This window comes from Hyperoodon ampullatus (genome assembly GCF_949752795.1).
Source record: "Hyperoodon ampullatus genome assembly, chromosome: 1".
Classification (NCBI taxonomy): domain Eukaryota; kingdom Metazoa; phylum Chordata; class Mammalia; order Artiodactyla; family Ziphiidae; genus Hyperoodon; species Hyperoodon ampullatus.
In genome coordinates this window covers 112345157-112362633 of record NC_136914.1, presented here as the reverse complement: position 1 = coordinate 112362633, position 17477 = coordinate 112345157, and the positions used below count along the sequence as shown (strand labels likewise).

General features: G+C 41.8%; 1 protein-coding gene across 4 annotated transcripts in view; it reads right to left on the bottom strand.

Annotated features, from left to right (window-relative positions):
* Positions 1–15612, bottom strand: part of FAM13C (family with sequence similarity 13 member C) — a gene marked incomplete at both ends in the record, with an annotated part of 135822 nt that extends 120210 nt beyond the window's left edge. For all 4 annotated transcript variants that reach the window (XM_079711231.1, XM_079711232.1, XM_079711233.1 and 1 more), the window contains 3 exons: positions 4947–5142; positions 9105–9161; positions 15551–15612. In XM_079711231.1, the coding sequence (XP_079567357.1) occupies positions 4947–5142; positions 9105–9161; positions 15551–15612 (315 nt within the window). The remainder of the gene's footprint in view (positions 1–4946; positions 5143–9104; positions 9162–15550) is intronic.
* Positions 15613–17477: the final 1865 nt, after the last annotated feature.

Below are 17477 nucleotides of genomic sequence, written 5' to 3'. Positions count from 1 at the left end.
ATTTTCTGAAAGTTACTGAGGCTTGATTTGTGACCCAAGATGTGATTTATCCTGGAGAATGTTCTGTGTACACTTGAAAAGAAAGTGTTATCTGCTGTTTTTGGACAGAATTTCCTATAAATATCAATTAAATCTATCTGGTCTTGTGTCATTTAAAGCTTGTGTTTCCTCATTAATTTTCTGTTTGGATGAACTGTCCATTGGTGTAAATGAGGTGTTAAATTCCCCACTATTATTGTATTACTGTCGATTTGCTCTTTTAGAGCTGTTAGCAGTTGCCTTATGTATTGAGGTGCTCCTATGTTGGGTCCATATATATTTATAGTTGTTATATCTTCTTCTTGGATTGATCCCTTGATCATTATGTAGTGTCTTTCCTTTTCTCTTGTAACATTCTTTATTTTAAAGTTTATTTTATCTGATATGAGTATTGCTACTCCAGCTTTCTTTTGATTTCCATTTGCATGGAATATCTTTTTCCATCCCCTCACTTTCAGTCTGTATGTGTCCCTAGGTCTGAAGTGGGTCTCTTGTAGACAGCATATATATGCGTCTTGTTTTTGTATCCATTCAGTAAGCCTGTGTCTTTTGGTTGGAGCATTTAATCCATTCACATTTAAGGTAATTATCGATATGTATGCTCCTATGACCATTTTCTTAATTGTTTTGTGTTTGTTTTTGTACGTCCTTTTCTTCTCTTGTGTTTCCCACTTAGAGAAGTTCCTTTAGCATTTGTTGTAGAGCTGGTTTGGTGGTGCTGAATTCTCTTAGCTTTTGTTTGTCTGTAAAGCTTTTGACTTCTCCATCGAATCTGAATGAGATCCTTGCCGGCTAGAGTAATCTTGGTTGTAGGTTCTTCCCTTTCATCACTTTAAGTATATCATGCAACTCGCTTCTGGCTTGTAGAGTTTCTGCTGAGAAATTGGCTGTTAGCCTTATAGGAGTTCCCTTGTATTTTGTCATTTTTCCCTTGCTACTTTCAATAATTTTTCTTTGTCTTTAATTTTTGCAAATTTGATTACTATGTGTCTCAGCGTGTTTCTCCTTGGGTTTATCCTGTATGGGACTCTCTGCACTTCCTCGACTTGGGTGGCTATTTCCTTTCCCATGTTAGGGAAGTTTTCAACTATAATCTCTTCAAATATTTTCCTGGGTCCTTTCTCTCTGTCTTCTCCTTCTGGGACCCCTATAATGCGAATGTTGTTGCGTTTAATGTTGTCCCAGAGGTCTCTTAGGCTGTCTTCATTTCTTTTCTTTCTTTTTTCTTTATTCTGTTCCACAGCAGTGAATTCCACCATTCTGTCTTCCAGGTCACTTATCCATTCTTCTGCCTCAGTTATTCTTCTACTGATTCCTTCTAGTGTAGTTTTCATTTCAATTATTGTGTTGTTCATCTCTGTTTGTTTGTTCTTTAATTCTTCTAGATCTTTGTTAAGCATTTCTTGCATTTGTTGATCTTTGCCGCCATTATTTTTCCGAGGTCCTGGATCATCTTCACTATCATTGTTCTGAATTCTTTTTCTGGAAGATTGTCCATCTCCATTTCATTTAGTTGTTTTTCTGGGGTTTTACCTTGTTCCTTCATCTGGTACATAGCCCTCTGCCTTTTCATCTTGTCTATCTATCTGTCAATGTGGATTTTGTTCCACAGGCTGCAGGATTATAGTTCTTCTTGCTTCTGCTGTCTACCCTCTGGTGGATGAAGCTATCTAAAAGGCTTGTGCAAGTTTCCTGATGGGGGGGACTCGTGGTGGGTAGAGCTGTTGCTCTGGTGGGCAGAGTTCAGTAAAACTTTAATCTGTTTGTCTGCTGATGGGTTGGGCTGGGTTCCCTCCCTGTTGGTTGTTTGGCCTGAGGTAACCCAACACTGGAGCCTATCAGGGCTCTTTGGTGGGGCTAATGACAGACTCTGGGAGGGTTCACGCCAAGGAGTACTTCCCAGAACTTCTGCTGCCAGTGCCCCTGTCCTCATGGTGAGGCACAGCCACCCCCCCCACCCACCCACCCCACCTCTGCAGAAGACCCTCCAACACTAGCAGGTAAGTCTGGTTCAGTCTCCTATGGGGTCACTGCTCCTTTCCGTGAGTCCCAATGCTCACACTACTTTGTGTGTGCTCTCCAAGAGTGGAGTCTCTGTTTCCTCCAGTCCTGTCGAAGTTCTGCAATAAAATCCCACTAGCCTTCAAAGTCTGATTCTCTAGGAATTCCTCCTCCCGTTGCCGGACCCCCAGGTTTCAAAGCCTGACGTGGGGCTCAGAACCTTCACTCCAGTGGGTGGACTTCTGTGGTATGTGTTCTCCAGTTTGTGAGTCACCCATCCAGCAGTTATGGGATTTGATCTTATTGTGATTGTGCCCCTCATACCATGTCATTGTAGCTTCTCCTTTGTCTTTGGACGTGGGGTATCTTTTTGGTGAGTTCCAGTGTCTTCCTGTCGATGACTGTTCAGCAGTTGTGATTCCAGTGTTCTCAAAAGAGGGAGAGCACGTCCTTCTACTCTGCCATCTTGAACCAATCTCTCTGTATGCTCTTTTGAAATGTGACTTTTTATAACTGAATAAAGATATAATGCTTCCATTTTACGGAAAAAAATATATATATACACCATTTTACAAAAAATTTATATATGTAATTGTATATATAACACGCATGTGTGTGTGTGTGTATATATATATATTAACAGTTTTGAGTCATTCATTGAATAATACTGAGTGACTGAGTGCCAGAGATCCAAAGGTGGACAAGAAAGACTGACTCACTGACTTCAACGAACCTAAGTCCTAGTGGAGCTAACATTCACTCAAACAAGGTTTGTCTAGCTTATGTGACCAACATCACAAAGCTTTAAGGCAGAGAAGAAAAACACTTATAAAATTCTCTCCAAAGTAATCCTTTCTCAATAACTAATTACTGCTTAGCAACACAATATATGACCAAAGGAAAAGAATTCCAGAGTGAAATAAAAGGTTTTGTATAAAAAGGGGTTAAGTAAAACACCAGAATCATACTTGGAAGTTCTGGGTACCTCTTGTTAGAAATATTGTGCTTTTATGGAAAAGACATTCCACTCAAGTTCTTCCAAATCTGACTAAAGAGGTTATGTAATCCCTCTGAGCCTTCATTTTCCCATTTGTACAAAAAGATAATAATAGCCATTCCATGGGATTGTTGTAAACATGGTACATGCCTGGAGCACAGTAAATGCTTAAATAAGTGTCAGCTGATTTTATTAATAATATTATTTATAGATGCTCAGTTCTTGATCAGTACTCAACCAGTGTTAATTATATCTCTCCAAAGACAATGGGAAGAATGAAATCTGTTTCAAATTTCTCCAAAATATGGAAGACCTAAAATGATATTATCGAAGTTCTCTTAGTCATTACGGGGAAAACAATCTCATTGTGTACACAGGGATGTTTGGAATGAACTGGAAATTTTAAGTGCAGTCCCAGATTCCAATGCTGTATTATCCGCAAAGACTGTACAAGAATCTCACTCTCCTGGAATCTTCCTGTGCATGAGCAACATGCTGGAAATTACATGCCCCATTAGCACCTTATTACAAGTGATGACTGTGTAATTCCTCTGAGACCAGACTACAGGATGACAAGAAAGAGGGCATTCTAGGAGAGACGGCTGGTCACCCAAAGCCCACAATGTCACAGGTGACCTTTAGTAGGAGATTCAAGGTCAGAGTCTCTCCGGACCCAGTCAGACTCTGCAGGCAGCCCTTTGGGTACCTGTGTCCTCCCCAGCACCAGACTCCTAATCAAACAAGTGTTGGGTACACTTAGTAATAGGCAGGGTCTCAAGTTAATCATAACTCAAATGATATTTCACACTTAACCTCTCTCTACAATTCAACTCAGTTTCAGAAAATTACAACAGAACTTCATAAATGCTCACAGCATATCATCTCACTGCAAAATTAACTGACTAAATAAGAGGTCACAATGCCAAAAAAGAAATGAGATAAAAAACACAAGGCAAATAAGAAAATTACAAGGTCAAATAAACTGCCCAGCCAAAGTTGTTCTAGCAGGAAGATCACTTGGTGCGCATTTGCAAAGTTGGACTGGACTTCAAATTATTAGATAATTAACATATTACACTGAGAGCCTCCCACATTATTCTTAAAGTTAACAGTTAGCTGTTAACAAAAAAGCAAAGGTCACATTAATGAAGCACTTATGTCCCCAAAACTGTGTTAGGTGCATTACAAGTATAATCTTAATGCTGGGACCATTAACCTCCCAGTAAGATTAAAATGGATTATATTCGTTTCATCTCTTTTAAAAGCACCATAAATTATTTGTGGGGTATTTAAGAGTTTTAAACATCACATTCTTTGATACATCCCTCTACGACTAGAAAAGTAAAATAAATAAGTGTGTATAAAATGTATTACTTGAATGAAGTTGGAAAGATGCTTCATTCATACATTTAAATACTTATCTACCTCAAAGAACCAGATTCTACACACACGTACAATCATGCACATACACGCTTGAGTGTTCTTCCAAAGCCACTAAACTGCAGCCTAAGAAGAATGGCTCTGTATAAACCTGGGACTTCTGATTTGCTGAGAAGAGGCTCCAAGTTTGGGGCCAGAGTTACACACCCTGGATAAGTGAAGCTCATTGGAAATCCTCCTCCACCCTCCCCCACAAAGGACGCAGCAGCTCCCCTAAATCAATGTCAAAGTCCGGCATTTAAGAATACCAGTTTGAAAGAGCACTAAATGAGCAGCCTGCCCAGCGCACTCCTCTATTAACCCACGGGAGGGGCGCACGCACACGTCCCAAGTCGCAGGTGCGCGATGACAAGTCACGCTAATCTCCGCCTGCAAAATAACGTGCTCAGACCATCACCGTCACCGGAATGGTGCTCTCGCCAGAGGAGCACCCTTCTTGGCCAAGGTCTGAGGAGGTGGAGCTCGCTACCTGACTTTCCCCGTGGCTCCTCCCGTTCTCGGCCTTGAAGATGGACTTGGGCTTCCGGGACTTGAAGTTGCCCATGCTGGGTCGCAGCACGTCCAGCCTCGCGGGCGGCTCTACATGCTGCGGCGGCTCGCGGGACGGTGCGGGCTCCTCTAGCGGAGCCCCGGCATCGGGATAATTTTCTTTATTGTCTTCATCTCTAGAACAGGAAAGACCCAATTTAGAAAGCACCCATTTTGTAGAAGGTGGACATGCTGGCAACAGAGAAGACCAGATCAACAGGCTTATTGGAAGGATGAACTAAGGTATCTACCATGATTATTTCTGTAATCTGGTCAGTTAATAAACAGTGACTGCTTTCAAATTGAAAACAAAAACAAAAAGAGTCTAATAATCCGCCCTGGGAAAGAGAGGCTGGCGATACTCACTGCTGCTCATTTACACGGTACCTAGCAAACTTTTTAGTGTAGACTGCTTCAGAAGAACTGAATGTCACTTTTTAGAACACGCCACATTCCCTTCCCATCTTTGCTAGTGGATACATACTTTCTGTAGTTGTAGCTTTGCACATACTATCATATTTGTTTTTCATTTTTCACTTCAAGATAGTTTCACATATGTCAGGTTTTTCTCTCACCAATAATAATGTGAGATATTCCAGTTAGCTACTGTCATTCCTACATTATAGATTAACACTCTAAACCCCAGAGATTAAAATAAAGGGCTAATTCACCCAGACCTGGAGTGGTCAGGTGGGTCCCCAGTCTCTCATGCATGTGTCCTTGGTTCAAGGCATGATGCTTCCTCCTCACTGGCAAGTCTCTAACCATCTCCTTACAACTTTCAGATGCATTTAAAAGTCTAACTGGGGTCTATCTTAATAGAATACATACTACCTCAATAGAATTAAGACAAGAGCCAAGTTTTACCCAGCCAAGCCATCTATCTGAACAACCCTCTCAATGAAAAGCCAAAGATCCCAGTATCTGGGTCCTGAGGGTGTGGAACAGCTGGAGAAGACTGACCTGGCTGGAGTTACCTCCACACACTCAGCACTGGGAGGGCAGTGTTCATTTTCACGCATCAATCAAATTTAACACAGCATCGCCCTGCCCCTTCCATTGCCTCAAAAATAGTGACATAATAACACTCTTATTTGAAGTCATTTGCCCCTCTTAAATCTAGATGCATTTTATTTTATTTTGCTAAGAATTCAGCAACTACCATAGCCAGATGGAGCATTCCCTTTATACGATCAATATGATTGTCCTTAACCCACTGGCAATCATTCAGTACTAGATCATGCAATTCTGTAGGACTGGCCACTTCCCCCAGGTGGTGTTTTTCCCTCCTGTGCCCTGACCAGCAGTACCCATAAAAGAGATTTTGGCAAGGTCAGCTAGCAAGCAATTCCTCATGGCTCAAGGATACACAAAGCCAATAGACAAGATCAGCAAAAGAAGGATTTCTATGTCGACTGCTCAGCATGCCTTTTTACAAATAAAAGATTAAACTCACTAAGCTGATATCAGGAAGATGAGTTCCAGTTAGTCTCTGGGATAAGAACAAAGAAAACATTGGGCCAGGATGTCTGGAGCATGGCCGGGGTGCATGCAGTTGGACAAGATGTGGAAATAAAATTATGTGAAAGAGTTAAACTTAAGCCTCAGGACAAACTTAGTATCTGGTAAAGGAAAACCTAACAGGTGAAATAATTCTTCATGATAGTAATTGAAAACAAAAACAAAACAAACAATAAAACAATGTCAGCGGGCTTCCCTGGTGGCGCAGTGGTTGAGAGTCTGCCTGCCGATGCAGGGGACACGGGTTTGTGCCCTGGTCCGGGAAGATCCCACATGAAGCGGAGCGGCTGGGCCCGTGAGCCATGGCCGCTGAGCCTGCACATCCGGAGCCTGTGCTCCACTACGGGAGAGGCCACAACAGTGAGAGGCCCGCGTACCGCAAAAACAAAACAAAACAAACAAAAAAAACAATGTCAGTGACACTGGTTAATATTTTCCATTAAGATCATCTATAATTAAAAAAAATTGTATGTCACTAATGGGTTTGGAAACCAATATCAAACCATGAGTTGGAACTACACTAGTTCATGTGAAATGCATGTCTCTCACTAGTGACAATACTGCTCATCCACACACCCTATGCTCCTGGGTGAGCAATGAAAGAAACAACAGCGATCTCTACCATAACCTAAATGTTCTTCATTTGAGGAGGATTCTAGAACACTCAAGCATAAAAATGATTTTTCAAATCTAAAATGACGCTTTTGATAGACTCCTTCCTAAAATAATATCTGAATTTTGTTTTATATATCATATTTTCAAGGTGCCCAAAAGGTATAAATGTCATCCTGGACTTGAAAAATGGGGCAAAAAGCATCTTTCTCTCATTACACAAATATAAAACCTAAATAGAAAAGTCATCTGTAGAAATACATTTCCAACCTATTACTGGTTCCTCAGGATCCCCAAAACAGAATATAGGTAATGTAATTTATGTCACCGCTTACTGGAATCAGTCATAACTGAGAATGAGCACGGTGTTCTGAAAAGAACAGGAGTCCAAAATATCTTCCTACTTGTTAGAAATGCAGCCGGAGCCACAACACCTCACCTCTGTGACCCTCATCCATAAGATGCCGGCATCTCTACGTGACAGAGGCAGTACAGTCTCTGTGAAATGCCTACCAAAGAAAGTTGGCTCAAGACCACAATCCAATAAATGGGGGCTACCCTCACTTGGGGCCTTGGGCGAGTGGTTATTTGCAAAGAAAAAACTGAAGGTTATTTTTAGTCTTCCCAATACCTCCAGGATAAATTCCAAACTCCTCAGCAGGGTATATGAACCCTTTGTAATCAGGTCTTTGTTTATCTCTGGAACTTTATTTCATTTTTTTTTTTTTTTTTTGCGGTACGTGGGCCTCTCACTGTTGTGGCCTCTCCCGCTGCGGAGCACAGGCTCCGGATGCGCAGGCCCAGCGGCCATGGCGCATGGGCTTAGTTGCTCCGCGGCATGTGGGATCTTCCTGGACTGGGGCATGAACCCGTGTCCCCTGCATTGGAAGGTGGACTCTCAACCACTGCGCCACCAGGGAAGCCCCTGGAACTTTATTTCTTACCACTCCTGGCATCCTCAGCTCTCAGGGTTCCTGCCATCCTGAACTGCCTGCTATACCTTCAAGGTAAATTATTTTCTCTGCCCTCTGTTGGCTTGCCAGTAAGTTGCTCCCTCTGCTTGGTTTTTTTTTTTTTTTTTTTTTTCCTCTACTTGGTTTTTTGGCCTTATTATATTCCACCAAAAAAAAGAGTCATGTGCCATGTGTAATTTTCTTCAGGAATCCATCCCAGAAACTTCCCTGGGCTATTTGGTCATTCTAAGTGAGTCCTCTGTTTCCCGCTAGTAAAATAGCACTTAATGCGCTGTAGCATCATCATCTATATTCTTGCCTATCTCCTCCAGTGAACTGAATTCCTGGGAGCAGGGATTGGTTTGTCTTTCTCCATCCCATATCTCCACTGGTTTCTGGCACACAAAAATGTATGAAACAAAGGCCTTCAACAAACGTCTGTTATCCAACAGGTGTCACACAGACCAGTGTCCAAATTCTGCCTCATAGCGGCTGTGTTATCTTGGATGAGCTATAATCCCTCTGAGCCTCAGTTTCTCCATCTAGGATGAGGAGGGAAACCTCAGCTTCCTTTCAGTTGTTTCGATTAAATAATAAAATGCATGTGAAAGTGCTTGAGTGAAGCAAATGTAGAAGAAATGGTTAACGTGAAGGTTCTGCCATCATATCATGAACCCGGTGATGACCAAGATCACACTCCAGACACTCAATGCCACATTTGGTGAATAAATCTAGAAGCTCTTCCTTAAGGTCTATGATGGGAACAGATGTGCTAATCAATGTTGAATTCAATAGGCATTTACTGAGCATTCTCCATAGAAAAGGTACCGTCCTGAGTGCTAAGGGGGGTATACAAAAGTGGACAAGACAAAACTTCCTTCAACAGCTGATAATCTATTAGAAGAAACAGAACGTGAGAACAAAGTATTAGAATTCAAAGAAGAGACTTAAGATACCAGACCCAGATGGTTTCTATCCTTCATAATTAAGAACCAAGCAATGGTGAGTCCTACCTGAGACTAGAGCAGTCAGTCTGATCTTCATGCAGAGAGACTGTGTCTTCTTCACACCTGGAGAGAGGAGATAAAACCACATCAGATCCAACTGTCTGCTGCAGCAGAAGCAGCAACAGTCTAAAATTATCTGAAGATTAGCACAGGAAACTAAAAAATGGAACAATCTTTACCACTCTCACTCAAACCAGCGTCAATTCCCCAGTGTCTACCAGGTAATGAATGATACCAATATTGTCATATCATGTGAGCTTAAATGCTTAGAACCAGAGGTAACACTCCTTTTTCATCCACTACTCTGCATCACCTAAGCAAACAAGATCTTAGCAAGGATCTAAGTGTTCACAGCACTTGAGGGAACATCTGACACCAACACTGGTGGATTGCTGTTGGCTCAAAAGAGACTCCGCTACATGCCTCTTGGCATGTCTTCTGCCTCAAGGCAGTCCCAAACCACACCAGCTGCCCTTTGGCTCACTCCGTTGGCCTCCAGACTTTCTTGACATCCTTCCTTTTCACAAAACTTCTGAAATAACCTTGTGAAAAATTCTTGGCTCTTCCATATTGGAAACTCTCCAGTGTTCCACACTGCCTAAGTGCCTCTGGAGGAGGACCATTCTCTCACTCTAGTGTATGAGTGAGCCTTCGTTCCTATTCTCAGCCCTTCCCACCCCACCTCACCCCACCCCACTCCAGCCTGGAATGCTTTTTTCCATCTTCAACTCCTACTCAGCCTTCACTGCTCCAGCCTCACAAGCTCTGTGAACTTTTCTTGCCAAGTTCACCCACGTGCCATGTTCCCATTTTAACCTTAGTACAGAATGGTTTACTCTTCATTCTGAGGTTTTAGTAACCAACTAGATCTTGCCTAGCACTCTTATGTAATTCCTTTGTACCTCTGAGATCTTTTAAATTAGTTGTTAATTCCATGAAAAGAAACAACCATCATTTCTTTTTCTAGATACACTGCCACAGTGCCTACAATGCTACCCCAGAGTAGATACTCAATAAATGCTTGAATCAAATCATTAACTCGGGCCCCTCAGCAAGTCTGTTCCCTGGCATAATTGAACAAGCATTTATTGAGCACTCGCTGCCTTCCAAGTACTGCCTTAGGCATTGGAGCTGTGCTTCTCAAACTTTTTGGGATTCACAACTGACCAGTTGGTTTTCTATTTCCAATCCACTGTAGAGAGATAATTTGGTAAAAAGGTCGCAGGAATATCAAATTTCTATAAAAGTTATTAAAGGCATACTCCCTATTTCTGTACTGTTCTTGTCTCAGACAAGTTACAGACAATTTGTGAACACTTTGAGTAGCACTACTGCTAAAGGACAGAAAGTTGAGAAAGACCTAGACCCTGCTCTGACAGAGTCCCAATGTAATGAGTAGACATAAATAAATAAATATCTACATACGTAGATATAACCATAATACAGTATTTATACTACATGAAATCATTTAAAACTTTAAAATATTCCTTACCAGCAATGGTGTATAACTTACCCACAAAACAAATTGATGGAAGCTTCAGTCCTCTTCCCTTACTATCCCTTTTAAATTATGATTTTGTAATGAACTAAACAAAGTCCACCTACAGACTCTAACCCTCTTTACCTGCTGGCAGCTGGGGGAAAAAAAATGCATCGACTTAACAAAATGCTCTCCTTAACAAAATGAACTCAATTTCCTTGCTTTCCCTTTTTTTTTTTTTTTTGACTCTCAATAACCCACTTTGTCCATCTCATAGAAAACAACAATTAAATTCCTAAATGTTGTCTTGTTCTCCTCCATTAGAGGCATTTACTGTAATAGATCATCTGAGCTGTGTAACGAATAAAAATGTTTCCCAATAAAAACAACCTAGCTAAGTAGAAAAGCCAATGAAGAACAGAAATCTAGAATTGTTGCTTCCAAAGAACTAGGGTTCAAACAGAGTTTCAACCTTAGAGCTCAACAATACCTATTGTTTGGGAATTTGGCAAGAACTTTCTTTTCTCCCCCTCATTTGATTTATTATTTTTTCTTCCCAAAGTACAATTAGTTAAAAATAAGAAATTGGCACCAGAACATACAAAGTTGCAGATGCTTTCTGAAATATGAAGCCAGACCTAATTAGCTGATCCGATTTTAAGGACTACTGAACAACTCCAGTCATCACTCAAGAAAACGCAATTCCTAGCTTGCAGACATGGCGATGAAATAGATCTCCTTATGGCTTCCGTGGCACACATATACAAGCTCTTTTAGTTCAATTTTCATTTGCTTTGATGAAGACCATCAAGCTCTACTCAATTAACATCTTTCTGATTGTTCTACTGATTCCTCGCCCAGGAGCCCCCCGCAAATGCACAATACTGGCCCAATTATAAAACTGGATTCCACACTGGGAACCCATATCCAAATATTCCTACTCCTGGAAAAAAAATCAACTCAGATCAAGTGTCCAACTGGTCTTGGGCATGAGATTCTCTTCCTACATGTTATTCCAATAAAAGAATTTAAAGACCAACCCTTTAATGATGTTCTCTGTAAATTATCAAAACCAGGCATCTTCTAGTACAAACTTTTTCAAACTATAAATTGTGACCTATTAGGCGGTCCTGAAATTAGACAGCAGCTACCAGCATTTTGTTGTTACTATTGGTAGAGAAACAGAATAGAAAATGTCAGTGAGGGTTAAGTGTTATTTCACGAAACTTGTTTAAATAAACCATGTCTATACATTTGTGCTGGATTGCAACATAAAATGTGTTTATTGTTGTTCACAGTAAAAAAATGTGAAGACACATCTATTAAATGACTTCCTTTGAGGTTCTCATGAACTAGAGTCTAAGTTCCTAGAGTTCTTAATTTGTGGTTGCCCAGACAATACATGGATAATTTGTCCTTGCCATCATTTCTCTGTGAAATGCTCAGGGTTGTAACCTTTCTCTCTATTTGGACTTTTGCTTCCTCTATCAACCACAAACAAGAAAAAGTTAGATGGTACTTTATAGCTCACCTTCTCTTTCATATGATCTCAATTAAGCCTGACAGTGGTGTGAGGCAGGAACTACCTTCACATAGGGGCTAAGGAATTTCCCAGGATTCCGAGGCGTAAAGCAATGATGCCTGTGTCACTTCTGCTCCACCACACTAAGCCCACTGAACAGTCTCTTCAGTCTATGTTCCCAGGGGTTCACAAGAGAGAGAAAGACTTGTTTCTTAGAATAATGGTGCAGAAAGAAGTACCCATGAGAGGTTCTCTTTTTTGTCTTGGGGTAAATAAGAAGAGAGATCTCAGACTGGCGATTAGATAAAATGTAGTTGTACCCCGAAGGGGACTTCTATTCCCTGCAGTACCATGTCCCTTGAAGGCAAAGTTGCAGGGGTATAGCCTGCAATCCTGTGGGATTTCTCGAAGTGTGTCTGATTAAAATACAGGTTCCACTATATGCAATATCCTGGGATAAACCATAATGGAAAAGAATATGAAAAAGAATGTGTGTGTGTGTGTGTGTGTGTGTATATATATATAACTGAATCACTTTGCTGTACAGAAATTAACACAACATTGTAAATCAACTATACTTCAATTTTTAAAAATAAATTAATTTAAAAAATGGAAAAAAAAGAGCAAGTTCCAGCCTCATCCCCACCCCCACTAGATCAACTCTCTGGGGGTGGAGCCCAGGAATGCGAGTTTTTAAATTAGACTGCCCTTCTCCCCACATAACTAGTGTGCTTCTAAACAGTTCAACACTGACCTAAAGGTTTAAAAACCCAGACTGGCAAGTGGGCTGGCTCCAACATAATCACCCATTTCTAGGTTCCCACTTGGGAATAAAGCCTGGGAAGCTGGATTTTTCACAAGCCCCCATTCCCTTCCCCAGTTGATATTGATAATCAGTTGGTTTTGAGAATTACTGCTTTGCATGATAACTAATTTGTTGCAGAATTCATTGCTGGGCAGGCTTCATTTCAAATAACGGGTTAGCCAGGGCAACAGAGGAAATGACCATGGAAAAATAACAGATGAAAGGGCGCTGCAGATACAGAAGGGAAGGCCAAGGCCATTCTGATCTCAGAAGAATTTGGGTAGCAAAAGAAATTGAATTGGTCCAGAGCTGCACAGACAGGGCCAGGCACGCGAGAAACTGAGAAAAGCATAAAATATGTCCTTGAGTTCCTCCCAATTCCCCTTCGCTTTGACTCTTATAAGACCCCCCAGCTGGCCACGCAGAACCCTCTTAGGTTAGACTAGCTGATAACATAATTTATATTAAAGTATTGATGACAATTTGAATCCACCTCCGAGGGGCACAGACTTTTTAATTTCCATTTTAATAAGGGTCACCACCAGAGTTCTTCATCCAAAAACAAAATCATCTCTAGGTAGAATTTCAGGCACTAAAAAAGATAAGTACATGTGGGTAGGAGGAAGTAGGAGTGGGGTGGGGATAGGAGAAAGGGGACGTTTTCTCGTATCTAAAACATATAAGAGAGGCAAGTGCCTCCTCTGTGCATGCTGAGACCAGACGTGAACATTTACTGATTACATGCTACTTCTTTGTCTCAGTGTAGTGCATCCTGGTCCTGCTGACTTTAGGGTCATGCCCAGAGAACCACGGAAAACGGTTCATATTACTGAGGGGAGGAGAAGATACTATATTAGATGATGACTAGTTTTAAATGACCCTCGTCTGTACTGTTACACCTATGAAGATTTGGTATGCTTCAAATGTTCTCCTCAGATTTTTAGATTAGCCAGATGGCATTCCCATTGTCACTCAGTGCCTTTTAAAATAAATCATTGTCACTTCTGTGAAAACAACAACAGGATCTTATGCAATCAGAACTCCTTGGGGAGTGTCCAAAGACAAGGTACCAGACTTTCCCCAGCATTTAACTATAAAACCATTTTTTTAAAAATTGTCCATGTGAAATCTAGAATTAAGTAACTCCATTTTGAAGCTGCTATGCCTATGGCTGACTTTGGGGATTCAGCCACACAGGGGTCCTGAGAATCAGGCCCAGGATGCATCTGGTGCTGTAAGCACAGCAAAAGGAAGAAAGCAATACCTGTGCACCTGAACCAGGGAGTCACAGCCTCATCTTTGGCCTGCATACTTTGGCCTGCATCTCTCCCCACTCTTAGGCTTTTAGAAAAGCAAAGTTGTAGCACCATTACCAAGCAATCTCATTAACGGGACACAGCAGGTCCCAATGAGTATTTTACATTGGATCTTCTAAAATCAACCCTGGGCCTTTTTTAAAAAAAATTAACTAAACTTAAGTGAGCCCAAAGCTCAACACAGAGAGCAGCATATCCAAACAGAGAAACAAAGGAATGTGAAAAACAAGAGGGCCTGGGAAGCCCTGTAGCCCTCCATCACCAAGTCATTGTGACAGTGACTTGAAACTCACATAATTTCTTTGCCTTTTAGGGAACTTTAGCAAATAACTCCCAAGTTACCGGGACTTCTGTATCAAACTTGCAGCGTTTTTAAATGTAGTTGAATATACAACCTTATACCCCCTTTTTCCTGAAAAAATGTTTAGAGTGACTTCTATCATAAGGTCCCGGAAGTAAACATAATGAGTTAGCCTAGAGAAAGACTACTAAATAAAGTATAGATATTTCATACATATATGGATATATGTAAATTATATATCAGTTACATATAGTATTAGCATAATATACTACCTGTTAATTTTTAACATATACATATAACATAGTATTAGAAAAACATATTAAGGAAGGGATGACAAGAATTAAAACCACAAACTATAAATATCTAATAAAAAAATACCATGCATGCTGGCCTTGAGTAAAATATTCACTCCTTCATTCCATGTTTGAACGGTGTTAGTCGTCCCAATCGAAAGCTTTAACCATGAGACTAGATAACGCATTCCTCCTATAGCCAGATCTCTGAGGGCAGAAGACAAAATTGACAAAGGGCATGCAAGAAAAGTTTACTCTACTGTGTCTTAAAAGTCTGTACACAGCAGAGGGTGAGACTAAGTTTAGCCTATTTATCACATACTGGAATCCAACTCATTTCACATCCATCTCCTATTTGCCGTAAATGTACACAGCATGCTCCATGAAAACAGACACCAACGTTGGCAAAATACAACAAAGCTTCCCTACTGACATGTCAAAGAGATTTATTTTTTAAAAATCTGAACTCCAAGAACACATATTTTGGAGCACGGAGCTCCCGCAGGCCATCAGTTTGTTTTAATCACTCTCCCGTAGTTGCTAAAAGACTGATTTCAACCTGTAAAGATTTCTGGGCCCCATCAGTCCCCACGTCTCGCGGTCTTCACAACCCCAGATTACAGGAGACAATGCATCTAGTACCCAGAGCGGCTGGAAACGGTAGAGGATACCTTCCCGATAGTTGCTTCCTGAGAAAGGCATGCAAATCTTATTTTAGTGACAAGAATCACTTACTCTGTTACAGCGGTGCTGCTGAAGGAATTATCCTGAAGGCTGAAACAGAAACAAGAAAACATCAGCCAAGTCCGGCCGGGGAGCCGTCTCCCTGACTGCTCTCCGGGAGTTAGAGCACATACACAAACATGGCATTGCAAGGCAAGTCTCAGGGCTCCCCGGCACACTCGCTCTACCTTGGGCTGCTGTCTGCACATGCTCGTAACGACACCCCCAGCAGGGGCCCGGCCGCACGGGCGAACCACAAAGCCCGGCAGCCCGCGAGGCTGCGGGGACAGAGATGGGCGGGGCACGGCGGCGGGGCCGGGACCCCGGGACCCCCTCGAGGAGCACCTGGAGCGTGACCGCGCGACCCCAATCTCGCCAGCCGGGCGCCGCGTTTAATCCGGGCCTCCCGGTGCCCGCCACCCCCGGGAAAGCCTGATTGTTTCTGCCTAGGTGCTGAAATCCGCGGGCGACTTGCTTCCTTCCAGACGTCTCCTACCAGTTTTACAGAGCTACCTCCCTCTAGGGATGGAGGCTCGCAGAGATTCAGAGACCGTTCAGAAAAAGCTGGAAGGGAACGAGAAGGGGGAGGGAAACATAGCTGCTGTTTTGGGGGTGTGGATGTGTGGGTGTGTGTTTATTGCCCAGGAAAAAGAAAAACCTCTGAAAGAGGGCAGCTGCATCACACCAGATCTGTCTGCACTCTGTTATTTCAGTCCCGAAGAGGAAGCGCCCAGCCCCGGACTGCAGAACTGTGAATGAGCCCACGCAGGGCGGGTGAAGAATTTGTTCCAGGCATTAGCTGGTGACTGGGGGGGACCATGCGCGAGATGGGTTTTCCTCTGCAGGAGCAGCCCGCCCGAGCTCCACTCCCAACCACCTTTACAAAAGATGAGAGAGCAAATGCACCCACGCTACTGCCTTTAAATAAAGGCAGCCTTGCTGGGGGAGGGGAAGGCTGTTAGCCCCTACTTGCTTCGTTCCCCTGGAGATGTTTGTCCTGCACTCTTTCCATTGTTAATTTCTGCTGCCCGTTGACCTTGATATGGAGTGAACAGTCACCTGGGAAAGATGCTTATTTTGAATTTCGAATTAAGAAGATTCCCCATTCCCTTCCTTTAATCTCTCCACTCCCAGAAGCAGCTGAGATGGTTTTTAGTCAAAATTATATCCGACGGTGAGTTAAACGATAGCAAAAAATTTCATTTTCAGATTATCAGAAAAATTACTCAAAACTTGGTACTAAGGGGAAAGAGTGAGACCTTTCAGTGTCACGAGACATTTTTCACAGGTCCACCCAAGGACTGCTTAATTCTCTAAAAAAAATGGACTTGTGTTTGACATGCTATTCACTCTTAGTTAGATTCCTGACCCTGTGGAGTTACGTGTTAACATGGCACATTTTGTCCAATCTGTCCAGAGGAAAAGATAACCTCAGCATTGATGGTTTTATTGCATTGTGCAGCTTTCACCAATTTTGCATCTAACCTAACAATCTTATACTAACATTCTTTCTAAATGCCTGCAAATGTTCAGATCCTCAAAACGCTCTTGGAACCAAGAGCATCATCATCTTATAGATCCCCTCATTAATCATCATCTTATAGATGCCCTCTTATGGATCCCCTTATTAAAGTTAACAGATCTCTGATATGTCCCTATATTTGTATCAGAGTCATATCTTTAACTTTCAAAGTTATACTTTGAAAAATCAAAATAGAGTTTTCAAAGAACAACAGATTTCCTTAAGGTCCTTTGCAATTTTCCTTTCCTCTCTCTAAATATTTTTAAAAGTAGCTGAAAAAAAGCCTAATACAGGCATTCCCTGGAAATATTGCAGGTTTGCTTCCAGACCACCACAATAAAGCAAATGTTGCAATAAAGCTCATCACACGAATTTTTCGGTTTCCCTGTATGTATAAAAGTTATGTTTACACTATAC